The 15,814-nt window shown below is 40.4% G+C and overlaps 1 protein-coding gene across 2 annotated transcripts in view; it reads right to left on the bottom strand.

The window, feature by feature from the left end:
• Astn2 (astrotactin 2) overlaps positions 1-15,814 on the bottom strand; it is a 901,354-nt gene that overhangs the window by 481,721 nt on the left and 403,819 nt on the right. Inside the window, exons 8-10 of one of the 2 annotated variants that reach the window (XM_005382610.2) lie at positions 10,474-10,558; positions 9,775-9,849; positions 8,907-9,032 (exon numbers count right to left, since the gene is read on the bottom strand). In XM_005382610.2, the coding sequence (XP_005382667.1) occupies positions 8,907-9,032; positions 9,775-9,849; positions 10,474-10,558 (286 nt within the window). Of the gene's footprint in view, positions 1-8,906; positions 9,045-9,774; positions 9,850-10,473; positions 10,559-15,814 lie in introns of both variants that reach the window. The other variant, XM_013513260.1, reaches the window with a different exon arrangement.

Genomic DNA, 15,814 nt, shown 5'->3' with positions numbered 1-15,814 from the left:
TGTCAAAGGGGCTTATTTCTCTTAGGAAAGGGAGGGGTGTGATAGTGCAGGGCAAATTCTAATGTCCAAATTCTATGAACTAAGTTGCAGGTGCCATTTACCTGCAATCTACCCACAATTTCATATTTCACATGCACAAAAAATTACATAATGGAGTGTCTCAGTTACTCTTCTCATTGTTGGGACAAAATACCTGATACCCAAAATGAAAGAAGGAAAGGTTTATTTTATTTCCCAGCTTGTAGAGGTTTCAGTTCATAGTTGGCTGGCTTCAAGGCAGGCTTGCATGGCAGATGGGCCTGGCAAAGGGGCATCACAGAGGAGAAACAGTCCATGGCAATGCAGACAGCAAAGTAGTAAGAAAAGCAGTAAGCAGCAGCAGCCAGCCTGCCTTTCCCTTTTAACCCAAGCAGGCTACCAGCCCTTTGGGTGGTGCCACAAATCTATACTAATTCCAATAAGCGGACTAATTTATTTCTACATACCTTTAACCCCAATATTACATACCCTAGTTTCAGCCATCTCTGTAAAATCTCACCTATGAGCACGTGAAGGTTTTGGGGGACACTAGATACAAGCCATAACATGGAACAAATGGTCAACAAAGACAAAGAAAGCCCAATGGCTCTATCTCTCTATCTTACAGAAAATTCCTCTACCCTATATCCACAATAGCTAACTTTTACTGAGCATTTATCCAATAGACTAGGTTCAAAGCCTGGTTCTGCCACTACTTGTCTGCAAGTAACTTAAAATTTTGGTACCTCCGTTTCCTTGGGAAATATCAGTAACTACATTGAGTTATTGTAAGGAGTCAGAATTTGTACCTATGAAGTCTTTAGACAGGACCAGACACACAGTAAGTACTTAATAAATGCTAGTGATTATTATTTATGACTGGAGAAGCTTAATCATGGTGCGCAATTCTCCAAAGCATCCAAAGATAGAGTTGAAGTTCTCATTAGTGGGAATGAGAAAGCGAGGCTCAGAACATAAAAAATTGTAATCATTAACTGCTCATTTCAATACACCATCAGACATCAGCAATATAGTTATCACAGCTCTTCATATATATATTTATATTTTGCATTCTTTTTTCTTCTTTCCCTCATCCCAGTCATTCCTTCTTTTGAGCAATTTCTTTCCCTTTCCTATCATCTATTGTACATTTTGAATTTTAATAGTCTTTCAGATTCCTACACCAAGGAGACAATATGATGTTTAATGATTTGAGCAATCTTTCATTCTTATATCTGGTAATCTGAGCAATGTAGTTGAGGATAGCAATATGTAATGTAACAACCACTGTTGATTTGTATTATTTTGTCTTGAGACTCTGTATCACTTTGAATGTTCTTGCTTTGATTTGCTTATGTTTGTGATACTGGTATGCTGCTACTGTTCTATTTCTTTATTTGTTTGTTTCTCATTTACTATGCTCTCTAAAATAAAAAAAAGAAAAGAAACCAAGGCTCAGATAGGATAAGTGTAAGTCAGCTAGCAAGTATTGGAGCTGGGGTTTCAACCCAGGTAGTTTGGCTCAGAGCTTGTACTATTTACTGTCCCAAATATTCCAATGTTCTGTGTTTCATACAGGTTAATGTGAGGCCAGTTCCAGTTCTCTCACCCTTTTGGAAAGATATAATTATCAAAGCAGAGGAAAATAGCGGGGAAGCTTGCAAGCTCCTCATTCCACTTAATAAGGTCTGAGAAAGCCAATCCTGTATCAGAATCCCCACTGGAAAGGTAAGTACACTTCTAGGTAGGTAGGTTGCTTACCACGTACACATTTGTGAACACACACACACACACACACACACACACACACACACATGATCTGAGGTTGCGGGAGATGCAAGGACAAGAGTCTGAGTTTTGTTCACCTTCAATGGGAGGTATTTTGACCACCCACCAATCTAACACTTTCATTAAGAGCCACCTCCCAACCTCACCTGTGCTGCGAAGATCCATTCAAGGCCAAGGGCTGCAGTGTAATGTACTGCCGAGCCCTATTCCCACCTACCTCTATGACCTACCATCCTCACTCTCCCACATTCTGCTGTCAGTGACCCAGAGAAAGGAGGCAGACACACTGTCTCTCTTCCATTTCTTGTTCTGTGAACTATATCTTTCTATTGCCTGATCAGACTACATCACAGTGACTTTCTAACCTACACTATAATTCCTACTGCTTCTTCTCAAACTCCCCATTATTCCAAGCACCACTCACATGTAAGGTCCTATCTGTCACTTTACATACCTCACGTGATTTTAACAATCACCCTATGAGGGAAACTCTGACCTGTACCTTCCAGGCTCAGAGTGAAGCACTGATGTGGCCCAAGTAGCTCCAGTAGCAAGATGTGGAATCAGGATTCACATCCAGGCCTGCATTGATTCCAAAGTCCACACTTTGTTATATTTCTATTTGTATCTTTCTTTACCTTTATGTCCTTCACCATCACTGGAAATGGGAAGATGCAATCTACTTTGGAGATTTTCCCCTTGCCATTTAACATGTGGTATTGTAAGGTTTTTTTGGTTACATTTTGTTACCATGGGCCTTTGCACTGCACTACATCCTCAGCCCTTTTTTATTTTTTATCTTGAGACAGCCTCATTAAGTTACTCATACTGTGATTGAATTTACAATCCTTCTGCCTCAGCCTGAGTGCTGGGATTGTAAACCTGCATTAACACACCTAGTATGAGCTTTATATTTCTAGCACCTACCACAATGCCCATCCCATGGGCAAGTACACTTATTGAGGATTTCATCTAAATATGTATGGCCCCTGCCTTCAGAACACACTAATTAAAGGCACTACCTAGGCTCAAGGCAGATGTTCATGTCTGGAGAACTCATCCAGGAGCCTCTGCAGGAGTCCTAAAATAGTGAAAATATCAACCTCAGTGCCCTTAGAGTCTTTGCTGACTCTGCTAGTCCAGGTGGTCCACTGCTGAGAAGAGGAGAAGAGAGAGAATATTCCACAGATTCTGTCTCCAACACTCCCCTCAGTGCGTTCTCTACTACATGCTCCTGGCCACTGCACTGAAGCAGATTGAGCTGGACGCTCCTTCATCAGGAATGCTACTTCAAGGCCCTGCACCTGGCCATGAAGAGGACACCTGGAGAAGAGGTGTTTTTCTTATCTGACATCCATTTCCTGTCTGTCCTGATTTCTCTGTGGGGATTCATCACACCTGTAATCTCAATATATGGAGTTAAGGTCTAGTTCCCCTTGGATGGTGCTGAGTGTGACTTAGCAACTCAGGTCTGTCTGACTAGAGAATTCTGTCCCATTAGTACTGATATAGTCTATTGGCCAGTGTCACAAAATACACCAAAGAGAAGCAATGTAGCCTAGAGATGAGGGACACTGATCAAGAGTCAAGACCTTAGGACTGAAATCCTGGTTCTGCCATTTACTGCTTGAGTTACCCAGGAAAGTTGCATGACCTCTTTGTGCCTCAGTTTTTCATGTATTCAATGGAGTTAATAATGGATGAAAAGTACATGATCTTATTTCAGTAAGGCACCTGGAAGTACCACGTAAGGATAAGTTATTATTGTTATTGTGCAGTGCCAAGAGTTTTGCTTACTCCATGGGAAAATACATCCTTTCTTTACCCTAGCAATGCGAAGCTCAGGATGGAGAGAAGAGAGTGTGCCTGAAAAGGAAATTCAACCCAGAGTTAAGCAGAGGTGAGGGATGAAAGGCGACAGGAATACCAAGTCCTAGCAGCACTTGGGAGCATACAAATCCTGTGATGTCAAAACCCATTGCCACCCTGGAGTTTTCAAGCCCTTACATCTTCTGTTTTCTATTTAAGCCAGGTGATTTATTTCTTGTTTTGCAACCTCATGCATTTGTACTCAAACCTTAGTGGGTGTTAGAATAACTTGTGAACTCATGCAGTCAGGTTGCCTGGATGACCATTGGGCTGTCTGATTCAGTAGGTGTATTAGATTCCTGTGGTTGCGGAAGAAATCCCCACAAACTGGACTGACCCCCAAACAACCAGAAGTCAGGATCAATATCACTTGGCCACAATCAAGGCTGTATTCCCTGTGGAGGCTCTGGAGTCTTACCTGATGTTTGCCTTTTTTTAGCTTATGGTGGCTGCTGATATATTTTAGCTTGTAGCTGTGTCACTGCTGTCTTGTTTCTCCACGTTGCCTTCTCTCTCTGTGTCAAATCTTTCTCTACTGTTCCTTTATTAAGAACCCCTGTGATGATATCATGGGTCCATCCACATAACCAAGGATAATCAACTTATCTTTAAGATTTGTAACAACATCAGCAAACACCCCCCATAAGGTAAGAGTCACAATTTCTGGGGATTACGGAGGAGATGCCTTTGAGGTAATGATCATTCTATCTGAGATGATGTCTGAGAATTTGCATTTCTAACAGGTTTCAAGATAAGGTTGCTGCTGTGCATCCTGGGACCACACTTTGAGAACGAAAGGCCAGGTGACCTCCCGAATGCTTGAAATTTGACCCCAAAGTGCTCTTCTCTGTTATAACTTCCTTTTAACTTCCAGATGAGTTTGATCATCTCCTCCTTTATGTAACTTTTCTAACTTGAAATTTCCTTCTAACCTCTTCAACTACTACACAGCATATCTTTTTAAGAGTTTATCTAATTGAAAACAGTGAGATTCTTGTCTTTTTTTGTTTCCAAAATCCTAATCTGTTATATGATAGGTGTTCAATAAATCCTCAGTGTTAAGAATTCAAAGGGTAAAAGAACAAGAAGATATTCTTAATTCTATTCAGAACTAATTCAATGTGAAAACTATCACCAAGTGAGCAATGCTAGCTTGCATTCTGATATTCCATTATTCTTTCAACATTGTTAGGAATTAACAGCATTTCACCATTTCATTTTCATTGATTTCAGATCATAGAAAAATCACTGAGGAGCTCCAAAAGCTGGGCTTTGTGGATGATTATTATTGTAGCTATAATATCTATTCTCACATTTCTCTTACAAGAAGACCTAGCTCCAGGTGAAACTAGGAAGAAGGCCCAGTATGTAGCAATAAGTGTTGTTTGCTGTGCTTCTGTCTCCGCAAGGAACTTTTATTTCATCCCTGAAGTTGGCCTCTTGTTCCATGATGCTTGCTAAGCCATGAGACTCTGAAGGCAGAGAAGGCCTTATTCATCTCTAAGGTAGCTGGCACAGTGCCTGGCACATGGGGGGCCCTGCAGATATTTTTCAAAACTGAAAGGAATCTGTATGAAATTGAGGTAGAGCTTATTTCTCCACCTTTGTGTCTGGCATCATTAGTGTCTCCAATGCTGAAACTCTCATTCCAGGCAGCTTCCTGCTGGGTCAGGGTGGAAAATGGGAGCCATCCAGGGGAAAGTTTTCTTCTTTTGCCCTTCAGCCCTCAGACTTGAAAGCTCTCCTTGCAGCCTTAGATTCTGCACAGCCAAATCATAGTCACAATTCATGGTTAATTGCAAATGTTCTTGCTCTTGAATTGCTTAATTTACTTCTCTGGGAATTTGTTCTTGCTTTTCCAATCCCTCAAAACACTCTGTTAGAAATTAATAAATTTCTCTGTGTCTGTCCCACATGTGAGTCTTTCTTCATTCATTCTGGAAACATGTCCATGTACAGAAAGTCACAGACCTGGCATACTGTACTAGATTATATATGTATTTTAGTCTGCCCCAGACCTGATGACATGGGAATTAGTTTAAGCCCTTCACAATAAGATAATGTTCATTTTAAACTGCAGCATCAATTTGATTTTAAAATGCATATCTTTCAGAAAAGGAAAGAGAAAAGAATGAAAAAGGGAGCGAATAATTCCCTACCCTACCATACATACAGGCACAATAACTAATGCCTCCAAAGAGTTAACCATGTTCTGAATTCAGTGCTTTATATATTTTGTCATTTGACTCTCACCTCCCCACTGTGGGATATAAAGCCAATCTTTTATGCCCTGAAGAGGAAACAGCTGTGGAAAAGATCACACAGTAAACAGTGGAGGACTGATAACTTGAACTAAGGTGGTTCTGCTGAGCTCCATAGTTTGCAACTTTAAACAGTGAATATACTTTTAATCAATATATAATAACACACATAGAAAAAATGTGTAGTGTGATCAATTTTCAGTAAAAATGTTCACATAACTACCACTAAGATCAAGAAGTTCAACATCATCAGCATCATGCAAACCCTCTGGCCTCCCTGATTTTTTCCATGTCACCCAAAGTCAATACCATCCTTCCTTTTCATATCAAATATTACTTTGCTGTAACTAGTAAAACTAGTGTTTAAAATCTTTTATAATCATAGATAATCTTTTGCATTTCCATTACATAATTCAATATTACATCTGTGAGATACATCTGTGGTGAAAATTGTGGTTGTGTTTGCTAATATTGCCCATTAAGAGTATTCCACTGCATACTTATTTATCTAGTTTTTGTTAATGGACATTTGTGTGTGTTTTTCCAGCTTTTTAATAGTAGAAATAAGTGCTCCATTAGTATTTTTGTAGATTTCGTTTTCATGGTACGTATATACATGTTTCTGTTAGACTTTCTTAGGAATAGTGTTGATGGGTTATAGGGCTGCATATATACATAACATTAGTACATATTGCTTGGTTTACACAGAGCTTATTCTGATTTATATTCCCCTGATAAAGATACTAAAGTTCCAGTTGCTCCATAGGCTTGCGAACATTTGCTATGATTAGTTGTTTTACATTTAGCTATTGGTGTGGGTCACAGTCCAAATATTTGACAATGTTCTGCTTTTGGGAGTGGGAGGGGCTCTAACTTCCTGAGAATTTATTAGAGACTTAAAATCAAAGAATCAACCTGCACTACACCTTTGCAGCTTCCTTGCCAATCTTGCTACTATGCTCGTCTCGGTTTCCCTGTGCCTGTGATTTTCCACATGGACTTTCTGCTAATCTCCGTGTTGTGATTCCATGGCTCTGCTATTGGCTATCTATAATTATGATCTATTATTTATTAATTTGTAACATATCACCTGAATAGAACTTATTAATTCTTTAAACACCCATGACATGCTTGCCTGGGCAATGTCATGTCAAACAAGGTTTATTAGTGCAGCTTGGAAAACTCAATCAATTTAGCACAGATCCTTTCAGATGGAGATGACAGCAGTATTTTATTCACCCTTGCAGAGCAGGCTGTGAAGTGTGGCTTACTTCCTCACTTACCAATCAAAGTGTCACCTGTGCCTCAAGTTTGTTTGTTTCTTGTGTAATATTTTTTATTTATTTACCTTTGATCTGTAAAATGAAAAAACATCTCCTCCTGGGGCTGACAAAAGGATGTAATAAGATAGTAACGTATTCGCACTTCGGGTATGATTAACAGATATGAGGTATTATTAATGTAGCTGGTGAAAAGACACTGTTATTATCCTCATTTTACAAAGAAGTGGAAACTCAGAGAGTTGAGCTTGGCTAAGATTGTATTGATCACACACGATAGAGGTGGCATTTTCACCCAGCCCATTGCAGCTCTAGAATATGTGACCATTAGTTGGTCTGACAGCTGTCTCTTCTGTATCCTCACTGAGATCATGAGTGCAGTGTCAACAATAAAGAACTCTGCAGAAAGCTGACCTTTTCTCCTGTTCTTTTCAGACAAGGTCATTAGGTTTCTTTGAGAATGGTCCTTCAACCAGATAGACGTTCCTTGATTCAATTTTAAGATATGAAACATGGAGCGACTTTAACACATGCTTTACTAAGTTTTACCTTAGTTCTGTTCTTCTATGAGGTGAGTTTTGCATGTGTACACTACTTTAGTCCCCTGTTCTTAATCATTAATGCTTCAGTTTCTAAATATTATCACTGTTAATCTATTCTTTTATAAACAACTGCTTTGGGGAAACATTAATAACCTGAAAAAGCATGTTAGTTTCATTCTTCTAAGTTAAAAGTGAGAATAAATATATGGAAAAGTAAGACAAATGGATTTAGGACCTTTCTACCATGATATCATGGACATACTGACACTACCTTGATTTGGAGTGGCCCACAGACAGGTGTGAAGTGGTACCATAATAGTCATTGGTAGTTGGCTGGGATCCATGTTTTAATTTAGTTCTGAAGCCAGTAAGCTGTATGTATGACAGTTTTAGATGTAAAACTAACTAGTCTACTTTCTGTGACATTAAAATTTCTAGAGTATTTCCTTTAATCAAATAGCAAGTGGCAACAACCCTCACTAGAAAGCTCCAAAATCGGATCTAAGACCCCTGACTTAATTAAATCAATAAACATTCAGTAGATGTCCAATATATACTAGGAAATGGGGATTAAAAAGCTAAATAAGTTATGTCCTTGACCTTGAGAAGTGCACCACATGGTGGGACAGAGTCATATGTAAGCAACTAATTAGAACAGAGTAAAGTAAGTCTGTAATGAAACCAAGACATGTAGCAAGAAAGAGTAAAGAACAAAGAGATTTGACCTGCACACTTGAATCATGGATTGGCTAAAGTTCACCTTTTGTGCCAAAGTCACAATAAAACCATCCCATTTTCCAAATTTTTCTTTTGCATTGTTCCCCAGTATACTGTCAAGGAATTATATATGGTAAACTCATTAAAAACTCATAAAGAGCCAGATAATATGGTAGAAATTTTTATATTTTATAAAACCCAAAAGAGAGCAAGGACCTTGAAATGTAATGGACTGAGGCAGAGTAGTGAAGGTCACTTTTAAGAGTTTAGAAGGATGGTGTACTTGATAGTATTCTGCATATCAAATAGGCTGCTGCTTCCATCAGCAATAGAGATCACTTTTGCAGAAGGATTCTTCTGATCCCAAAACAGAAAGACTTCCAGGGCTCCAAGAAGTTCTTGGTACAGCATCCTGGGGATGACTTCCCTACCTGACATCTGCAGGGTCTTCTGTGACGAGCACATCTGTCTTGCAGCTGGCCAGAGGGTTGATGGACAGCTCCACGGGTGGCACCACAAAGCTTTTGCTGACAGGAAGCCAGAGGCCTTGGCCCAAGCTGAAAGTAGACCTGCAATGTAAGAGTTTCCATTGGGGACCTCCCTGGGAAGCAGAGAGCAAAAGAATAAAGGGGCCCCTTATCCCATCCCTTATAGGATATTTCCTCACTTCTCCACCCAAGCAAGTTTATCATACTCTCCAAGGTGTAAAGTTTGATGGTCATTTTTAAAATTTCTTCAACATCTAGCCCTTAAATTACTTTGTATAGCTACTTTTATTTTCTTGAGTAAACAGTGGACTCTGAAGACAGGGAATTCTTGCCCACAGTCATGATATCCAGCAGGAGTATCATAAGGGACTGCCAAGTCCACAGAAGCAGCCTAGCACAAAGGTTAAGAGCATAGACTCCAAACCACTTCAAAGCAAGATCTGACGCTCAGCTCCACCACTTAATTTTCTGCATGTCTTTAGCTACTAGTATTGAAGTCGTATATAAGATTCCATGGAAGTAGCAGGAAAAGGTTCTATGGCTACAGAATATTTTTAAACCACTTGGAGAGATAATCAGCAAAGTCTCCTCCAGTTTAAATACCTTAGTCTAAGTCTAGATGCCAGACAAATAGGCATTCGATCCCCATAGCATCCTGGGATGCAATGGTGCTTCAGTACCAAGGAAAGTTCTCCCATACTCCGTGCAGCTCCAAGTGTACAGGATCTACAGCTTAATGATGCCTGACATCACCTTCCCATCAGACCTTTCCCCAGTCCCCAGCAATTCCCCCAAATGACTGTAAACTCACCTGAGAATCTTTTCAGGGGCTTGCTCTCCTGTCACCAGATCATAGCCTCTCTCGAGTGTGGTATAAGGCCAAGGTCTGTGAAAAGAACAGGAGGGAAAGAAGAGGGGAGTGAAGATGACATTAGTCAGAAGCAAGTGGAATTCACATACAGACACTGCACGAGGTAAACAAATTCCACAGAAGTCATTATTGGGAAAGACTGTACACTGCAAAAGAATGTCTCCATTTAATAGAAGGATGCAGAACTTTTATAAAGTTCAGTTGTCCATTTCTGCCTTTAGCCCTCAAAACATCAAAACATCTCTTCCCCTCCCCCACCAGCTGGGCCATCTTCAGTTCACTTAAGGAAGAAGTCACTGATTACTTCCCATCTGTTTTTTCTTTTTTGAACCAGGAATCAAACTCATGACCTCATGCTTGCCAGGCAGGTACTGTGCTGCTGAGCTATAATTCCTGGTGATTACTTCTCATCTGGGTGGATGACTTAAATGATAGCTCTTGTTACCTAGGAGTTCATCAATTTTGTGCCTTTAATACAAAAACCTGATTCAGTGGGACAAAAGAATTCCCTTTTATTGAGATTTGCACAACTGTGGCAGAGGATCCTATTTGTGGATCAGTTTTGGGCATCTGATAACGCAACAAAGGAGGTAGGAATGGGTCCTCCACTGTCCCAGCCCCAGGTCCTACACCACTCACCCTTCACTCTGTCCCCAGTCATTGCGCACACATAGGTGTCTGTGAACAGGGTCAGGTGCATAGCCTTCATGACAGCTACATTCTCCTGGAAGCAGAAAAGAAAGGAATCTTGTGAAACACTGCTCCCTGAAATAGGCTTCTCTATGTCTCCTCTTTTCCTGGAAAACAAAATGAGCTGCCTAGGTTTAGAAAAGACACATGAAAAAGGAAGTTAGGGTCCGTTGACCACTGCACTTAATAAGAGTATATCCATGCGTTCATGCATCTGTTCATTCACTCACTTGATCATTTAACAAGACCTGGCCACACTCTGCCAAATTTTCAGCTTAGCACTAAAGACACAGAGACCAAAGGAGGAGTCCAGTGGTGGAAGGAACTCTTAGCTCAACGAGACAAACAAAAGAGGACCAGGGGGCTACACATGGGGGCCTATTTTCAAATATACAATTATGATCATCAGTATTTACCTAGACCTTGTAATCAGATATTCTAACCACTGAAGTGAGCAAGTCATACTCATTCATAAAAATTAAGTCAAATGCCTCTTCCAAAAAACTTGTTTCCCCCTTTTGGAAAAATTGTTCTTGCCTACAATTTCCTAGTTGTATTTTGCCTTACTTTTTTGAAAACATTTTGAAGTTGTCTTCCTATGCCCTCTCGTTCTTTTCCAATCCCTTTCCTTTCTTACATTCATTATTTATTCATGATTAACTCATCCTCCTCCCCTCCCCAACTGGCTGGGCCATTTTCTGGTTGTGTGAATGCTTTTTAGCACTCCATAGTCCCTTAAGAATATCCAAGTTCACTCCAGCCATCCAGTGTAGGTCCCATTTCCCAGAATAATTTAAAAAGATCAGTATCCCGGAAGGATTTTCAGAAGCTCTCTGATCTGCTCCCTGCCTATTAATCATTTCCATTTTACTGTGCATTTCTTAGGTAAATTTTTGATAAAATTAGTTATTGTTTTTACCCACCAAAAGTGTATTTTTGAAATATTCACAGATGCTTTATCAAAAGCAGGTTCTATAAAAAAAATACATTTAGGAAAAATGTACGTTTCTTCAAAGCCAGTAGAGTGTGATTCTTCATGACGGTAATACATATGATTTTCCTCAAACTTATTTTACATTGGGGATTTGCTGGTGCAACAACTCTCAGGATTAGCATGCTTTGGAACACATCTTGAGAAAGCTGCTAGGAACTTCTCTGCCTTAGCCTGCTGCCTAGAGAAGAATCACTGCTCCACAACGTGAGGTGAATGAATGACGATCTGTCATGGCTTTGATAACTTTCCAGGTCATTGCCACGGGGTTGCCTTCTTTCATATCTTCTGGTGATACACACACACACACACACACACACACACACACACACACACACGACCCTTCCTTCCATACCATAGTTCTACATTGATTCCGATTTGCCTGCCCCGAAAGATTGCAAATCATGCCTATAAAATGTAGGAGATTGAAGGACTTTTCAATTTTTGTTTTTACTTTTCCTTAAAGTTTTCTTTTAGAATCTCATTAAAAACAATAAAAAGAGGGTAAACAGATGTCACATTTCAGAATTAAGGACACTGAAGAGAATCATTATGCTAAGTCAGATTCCCAGGTAAATTTATTATATGCTATCTTTGGAAAAAGTCTCTTGTCATCTTCATTTCATTGAAGAGGATGCTGAGATTGTGAATCCAGGTGCTACCAAGCTCAGGCTATTTGCAGCTATGTGTCATTTGAATCAGGATTCCCTCCACCCTGTGCAACCCAAACAAAACAGTGAACAAGATACTATGGTGTCCAGATTCTACAACTGTCATGCACAACTCCTGATTTCCAAATGTTTGGATTCACCACATAAACTTACTGCTTTTGCTGATGAACTATGCACATTATTCATTTGACCTTGAATGAAGTATTCTGAGAGTTTAAAAACCGTAGTGTGTTTTATATACACCAATGCTGCTTCATCTTTATGCCCCTAGTCCTTAGCAAGTATTTGACAGATACCTTGGGTCTCATAAATACTGGCTGAACTGAAAAGGTAGTAAGACAGAATACGGAGTGAAACATGAATCAGAGATAGTATCTGAAATATTCACAACAAAATTATTGCAAGACAGGGGAGACAGAATACAGAGCTCTCTTTTCTCTTCCCTGGGTAGTTGGTAAGCTGTGAGGGGGCTCCTCCCAGGCCTGATGCTCTCTGTATCCCCTCCCCAGTATGCCTCGGGTCTTCCACTGAGGGACAGTGCTATGAGTACATGTGACTCAAAGGACTGACTGTGGCCAGAGGTAAGGGAAAGGGAGGGATAAAGCCAAACACCTTGAATTTGGAAAGGAGTAACTTACCAAGGGGGGATGGTGGGTCACTAATGATGTGTTAAAATGCAACAGCTCCTTCATGAAATATTCACCACTTTAAACACGTCTAATATTAAAGATTAAAAGTCCTGGGATTTGTCCTCTAGACTCCTAGGACTGATTTATGATCTGCCAAAAGCCACAGACCTCATGATTCATAATGGGAGAGGTAACGGTTACACCTGGCAAAGGGACAGGAAGCCGGGCAGGGGTGGGCAAAGAGGATGCTGCATCTTCCTCCTGGAAAGGGCAGAGGCTGAGGCACCTGTTCCCCTGTCTGTCAGTGATGGTGCAGCAAAGCCCGCAGGCCAATCTCTCCACGCTCTTTTTTGAAATATCGGTGACAGCAGGAAATCTATTCAGAAAAAAGCGCTGCTACATTTTTCTCTTTCTTCCCTGTGTGCTTACTAAACAAGTTTTCCTTGACTCAGAATGGATCATTAATTACTGTCATTCATTATACAACAAATACATATTTTTGAAGGACAAGCAGCCACCTGAGGGTCCCCCATAAGTCTGCCTGGAGAACAGGAAGTCTACAAGGGAAACTCTCTCAAGTGCTAGAGGAGGCAGACAGACTATATGTACTTCAACCTTCATGTTTACTCTCTCTAGCTCTGTGGCCTTGGAAAAGCTGCTTTTGCTCTTTGACCTCAGTTTTCTCATCCACGGAATGGGAGTCACAGTGATGTATCTCACAAAGCTAATGGAATAGTGAAAAGTAAAACTCATGGTTCAGTGAGACAATGACTTGACAGTCGATGAATCAGTTGTTTGCCTTTTTCCTTTTATTCCAAGACAGCCCCTGGTTTGCGTCTATGCTGACGTATTAATTCTAGGGACATGAGTAACTTCCTATTCTCTGCACCTTAATGTGGAGGGGGAGTCCATCAGTCCTGAGCACTGAGAAGCAGCTGTTTGCGTTGCCTCCCCAAATCCCTGCACTTTGATCTCCGGACAGAGTTTTAGCTTCAGGGGTGATCACTCTGAGTAGGGTGCTGCGTGTCTGTGGCAAGATCTCCATCACTACCACGGCTCTTGGCTTTACTGACTCCTGTTTCCTGTTTTGCTGACTCAGCTCACTCTCCCTATTTGCAAAGAAGCTTTTCCTTCTTGTAAGATGCAAAGCCCTAAAAGCCAGCACTGAGGGTTATTAACCCCTTCCCTGAGTAAAGCCTTTCTCCAACTCTGCTCTGCGTCTTCATGGCACCCAGACTGTCAAAGAACAGTTTCCCGGGACATGTGTTACATGCTAATTATGAATGCCCATGCTCCCTCACTCCCACCTCTGCCATGAACGGTCTTTAATAGAAGGTGCAATACCAATCTTTTTTTTTTTTTTTTTTTTTTTTTTATCATTTCATTGCAACACCTGCTGCACTGCCTGGCTCATAGTAGCCATTCAATAAATAATTGCTAATTAAGGAAAGGAGCATATTTCATAACAGTAATGCCTACAATAAGATAGGGAAATAATTTTTCTATTTGCCTGCCTTCCCTGCTAGACTGGGAAGTTTCTGACTGCAGAAACTTTTCCTTAATCACCATATAGCCCAATAAGTAGTGTTGTGCCTGATAGACAGTACGCAAGTCATTTGTTGGGTACATGGGTGGATGGATGAATTAGTGAATACAAACATACATTATAAATGTCCAGAACTGAGTTTGGGTTCATTTAGAATAATGATGACTCTGCTGAGGGCTAGAAGAAAATTCCAACTGTGATGGGTGTTTGCCAAGGAAACAGAGACTGTAGACATAAGTGCTGATGGGTGTCTAAACTAGAATTCTATTTCACTGCAGAGCGGGAAAAGCCCTTAAAGATCCCCTAGTTCAGATTTTTTTTGAGCTCATTTTTTTAGAAGGTGGAAATAAAGCTCAGAGAGTAAATGGATTTGTCCAAATCTCTGGAGCAGCCTCTGGGCCTGTGGGATTAGAACTCAAGGCTCTTGGCTACCAGTCCCAGTGTTCTTTCTGATACATGGGTGGTATCAGACCTTTAGGGCATCTTGAAGCCTTTTGTAGCAAAGCTTTGCCCTTTGTAAAGTCCTCTGACATTTTGAGTTTCCTATAATGAGAATATTACATTTCCAAGCAGGAACTGTGAAAAAAGTAAAGTGAACTTGTAACATCATTAAGCATATTAAAACATACATTTGTATGGGGTTAATAATGCAGATTGTAAAAAAGTTTAATCTCATTATTAAAGTGGTTCCCATAAAGGAATTCAGTTAAGTTAGTTTCCATTATCTTGGTTACTAGAATCCTGTATCATTAGCTATAGATGAGCTGCACTGCTTTTAAAATATTTACCCTAGGTTGGTTTATTGAGTTCTCATTTTACATTACAGGTATTGTCTGTCCATTAAGCCCCAAATAAAAAAAGAAAAACTGGGCCCCTTGATCGCTAGCAGTTTGAGTTTATCTACTATGGTGCTTTTTCCAACATTCTAAAAGTGGGACAATTACATAAGGCCAGTCAGCTGATGAAATGGTTCACACTCTCGGCTTTGGAATCATCTTATTCTGGATTCAAATCCTAAATCTGCCACTTGGAGTCTATATGAAATTGATTAAGTTGCTTCCCATTTTCCTGGGCCTCTTTCCCATCTGTAAGGAGGCTGATGTCATGTATCTGCTGGAAGTTCAAAAGGCATATTTGGAAAGTCCTCAGCATGGCTTTTGGCACATTTCCTGTTGCTGAAAATAAAATAGCTATTTGAGGTCTTCTTATTGTTCCTTGATCAAAAAGGACAGTCCAGCATCTTGGTTTAGGGGGAAGAAAAGGTGCTTAGGATGAAGGATGGTCTCAAATCTAAGGTGCGCCCCTTGCCACATCAAAGGCAGTGCAGTTCTTTATCTGTAAATTTGGAGCAGCTCAAATGGGATCATCCCTAAGACTCTTTCAGATTTTCAGAACAACAACATCTGCTGTCTTTGTTCTTGGCACCCCCTGCTGAAGCGGGTACAGTTACAAC

This window comes from Chinchilla lanigera, unplaced genomic scaffold (genome assembly GCF_000276665.1).
Source record: "Chinchilla lanigera isolate Chin_1 unplaced genomic scaffold, ChiLan1.0 scaffold00018, whole genome shotgun sequence".
NCBI lineage: Eukaryota > Metazoa > Chordata > Mammalia > Rodentia > Chinchillidae > Chinchilla > Chinchilla lanigera.
The sequence above is the reverse complement of the archived record's forward strand: the minus strand, read 5'-3'. Positions and strand labels throughout refer to the sequence as shown.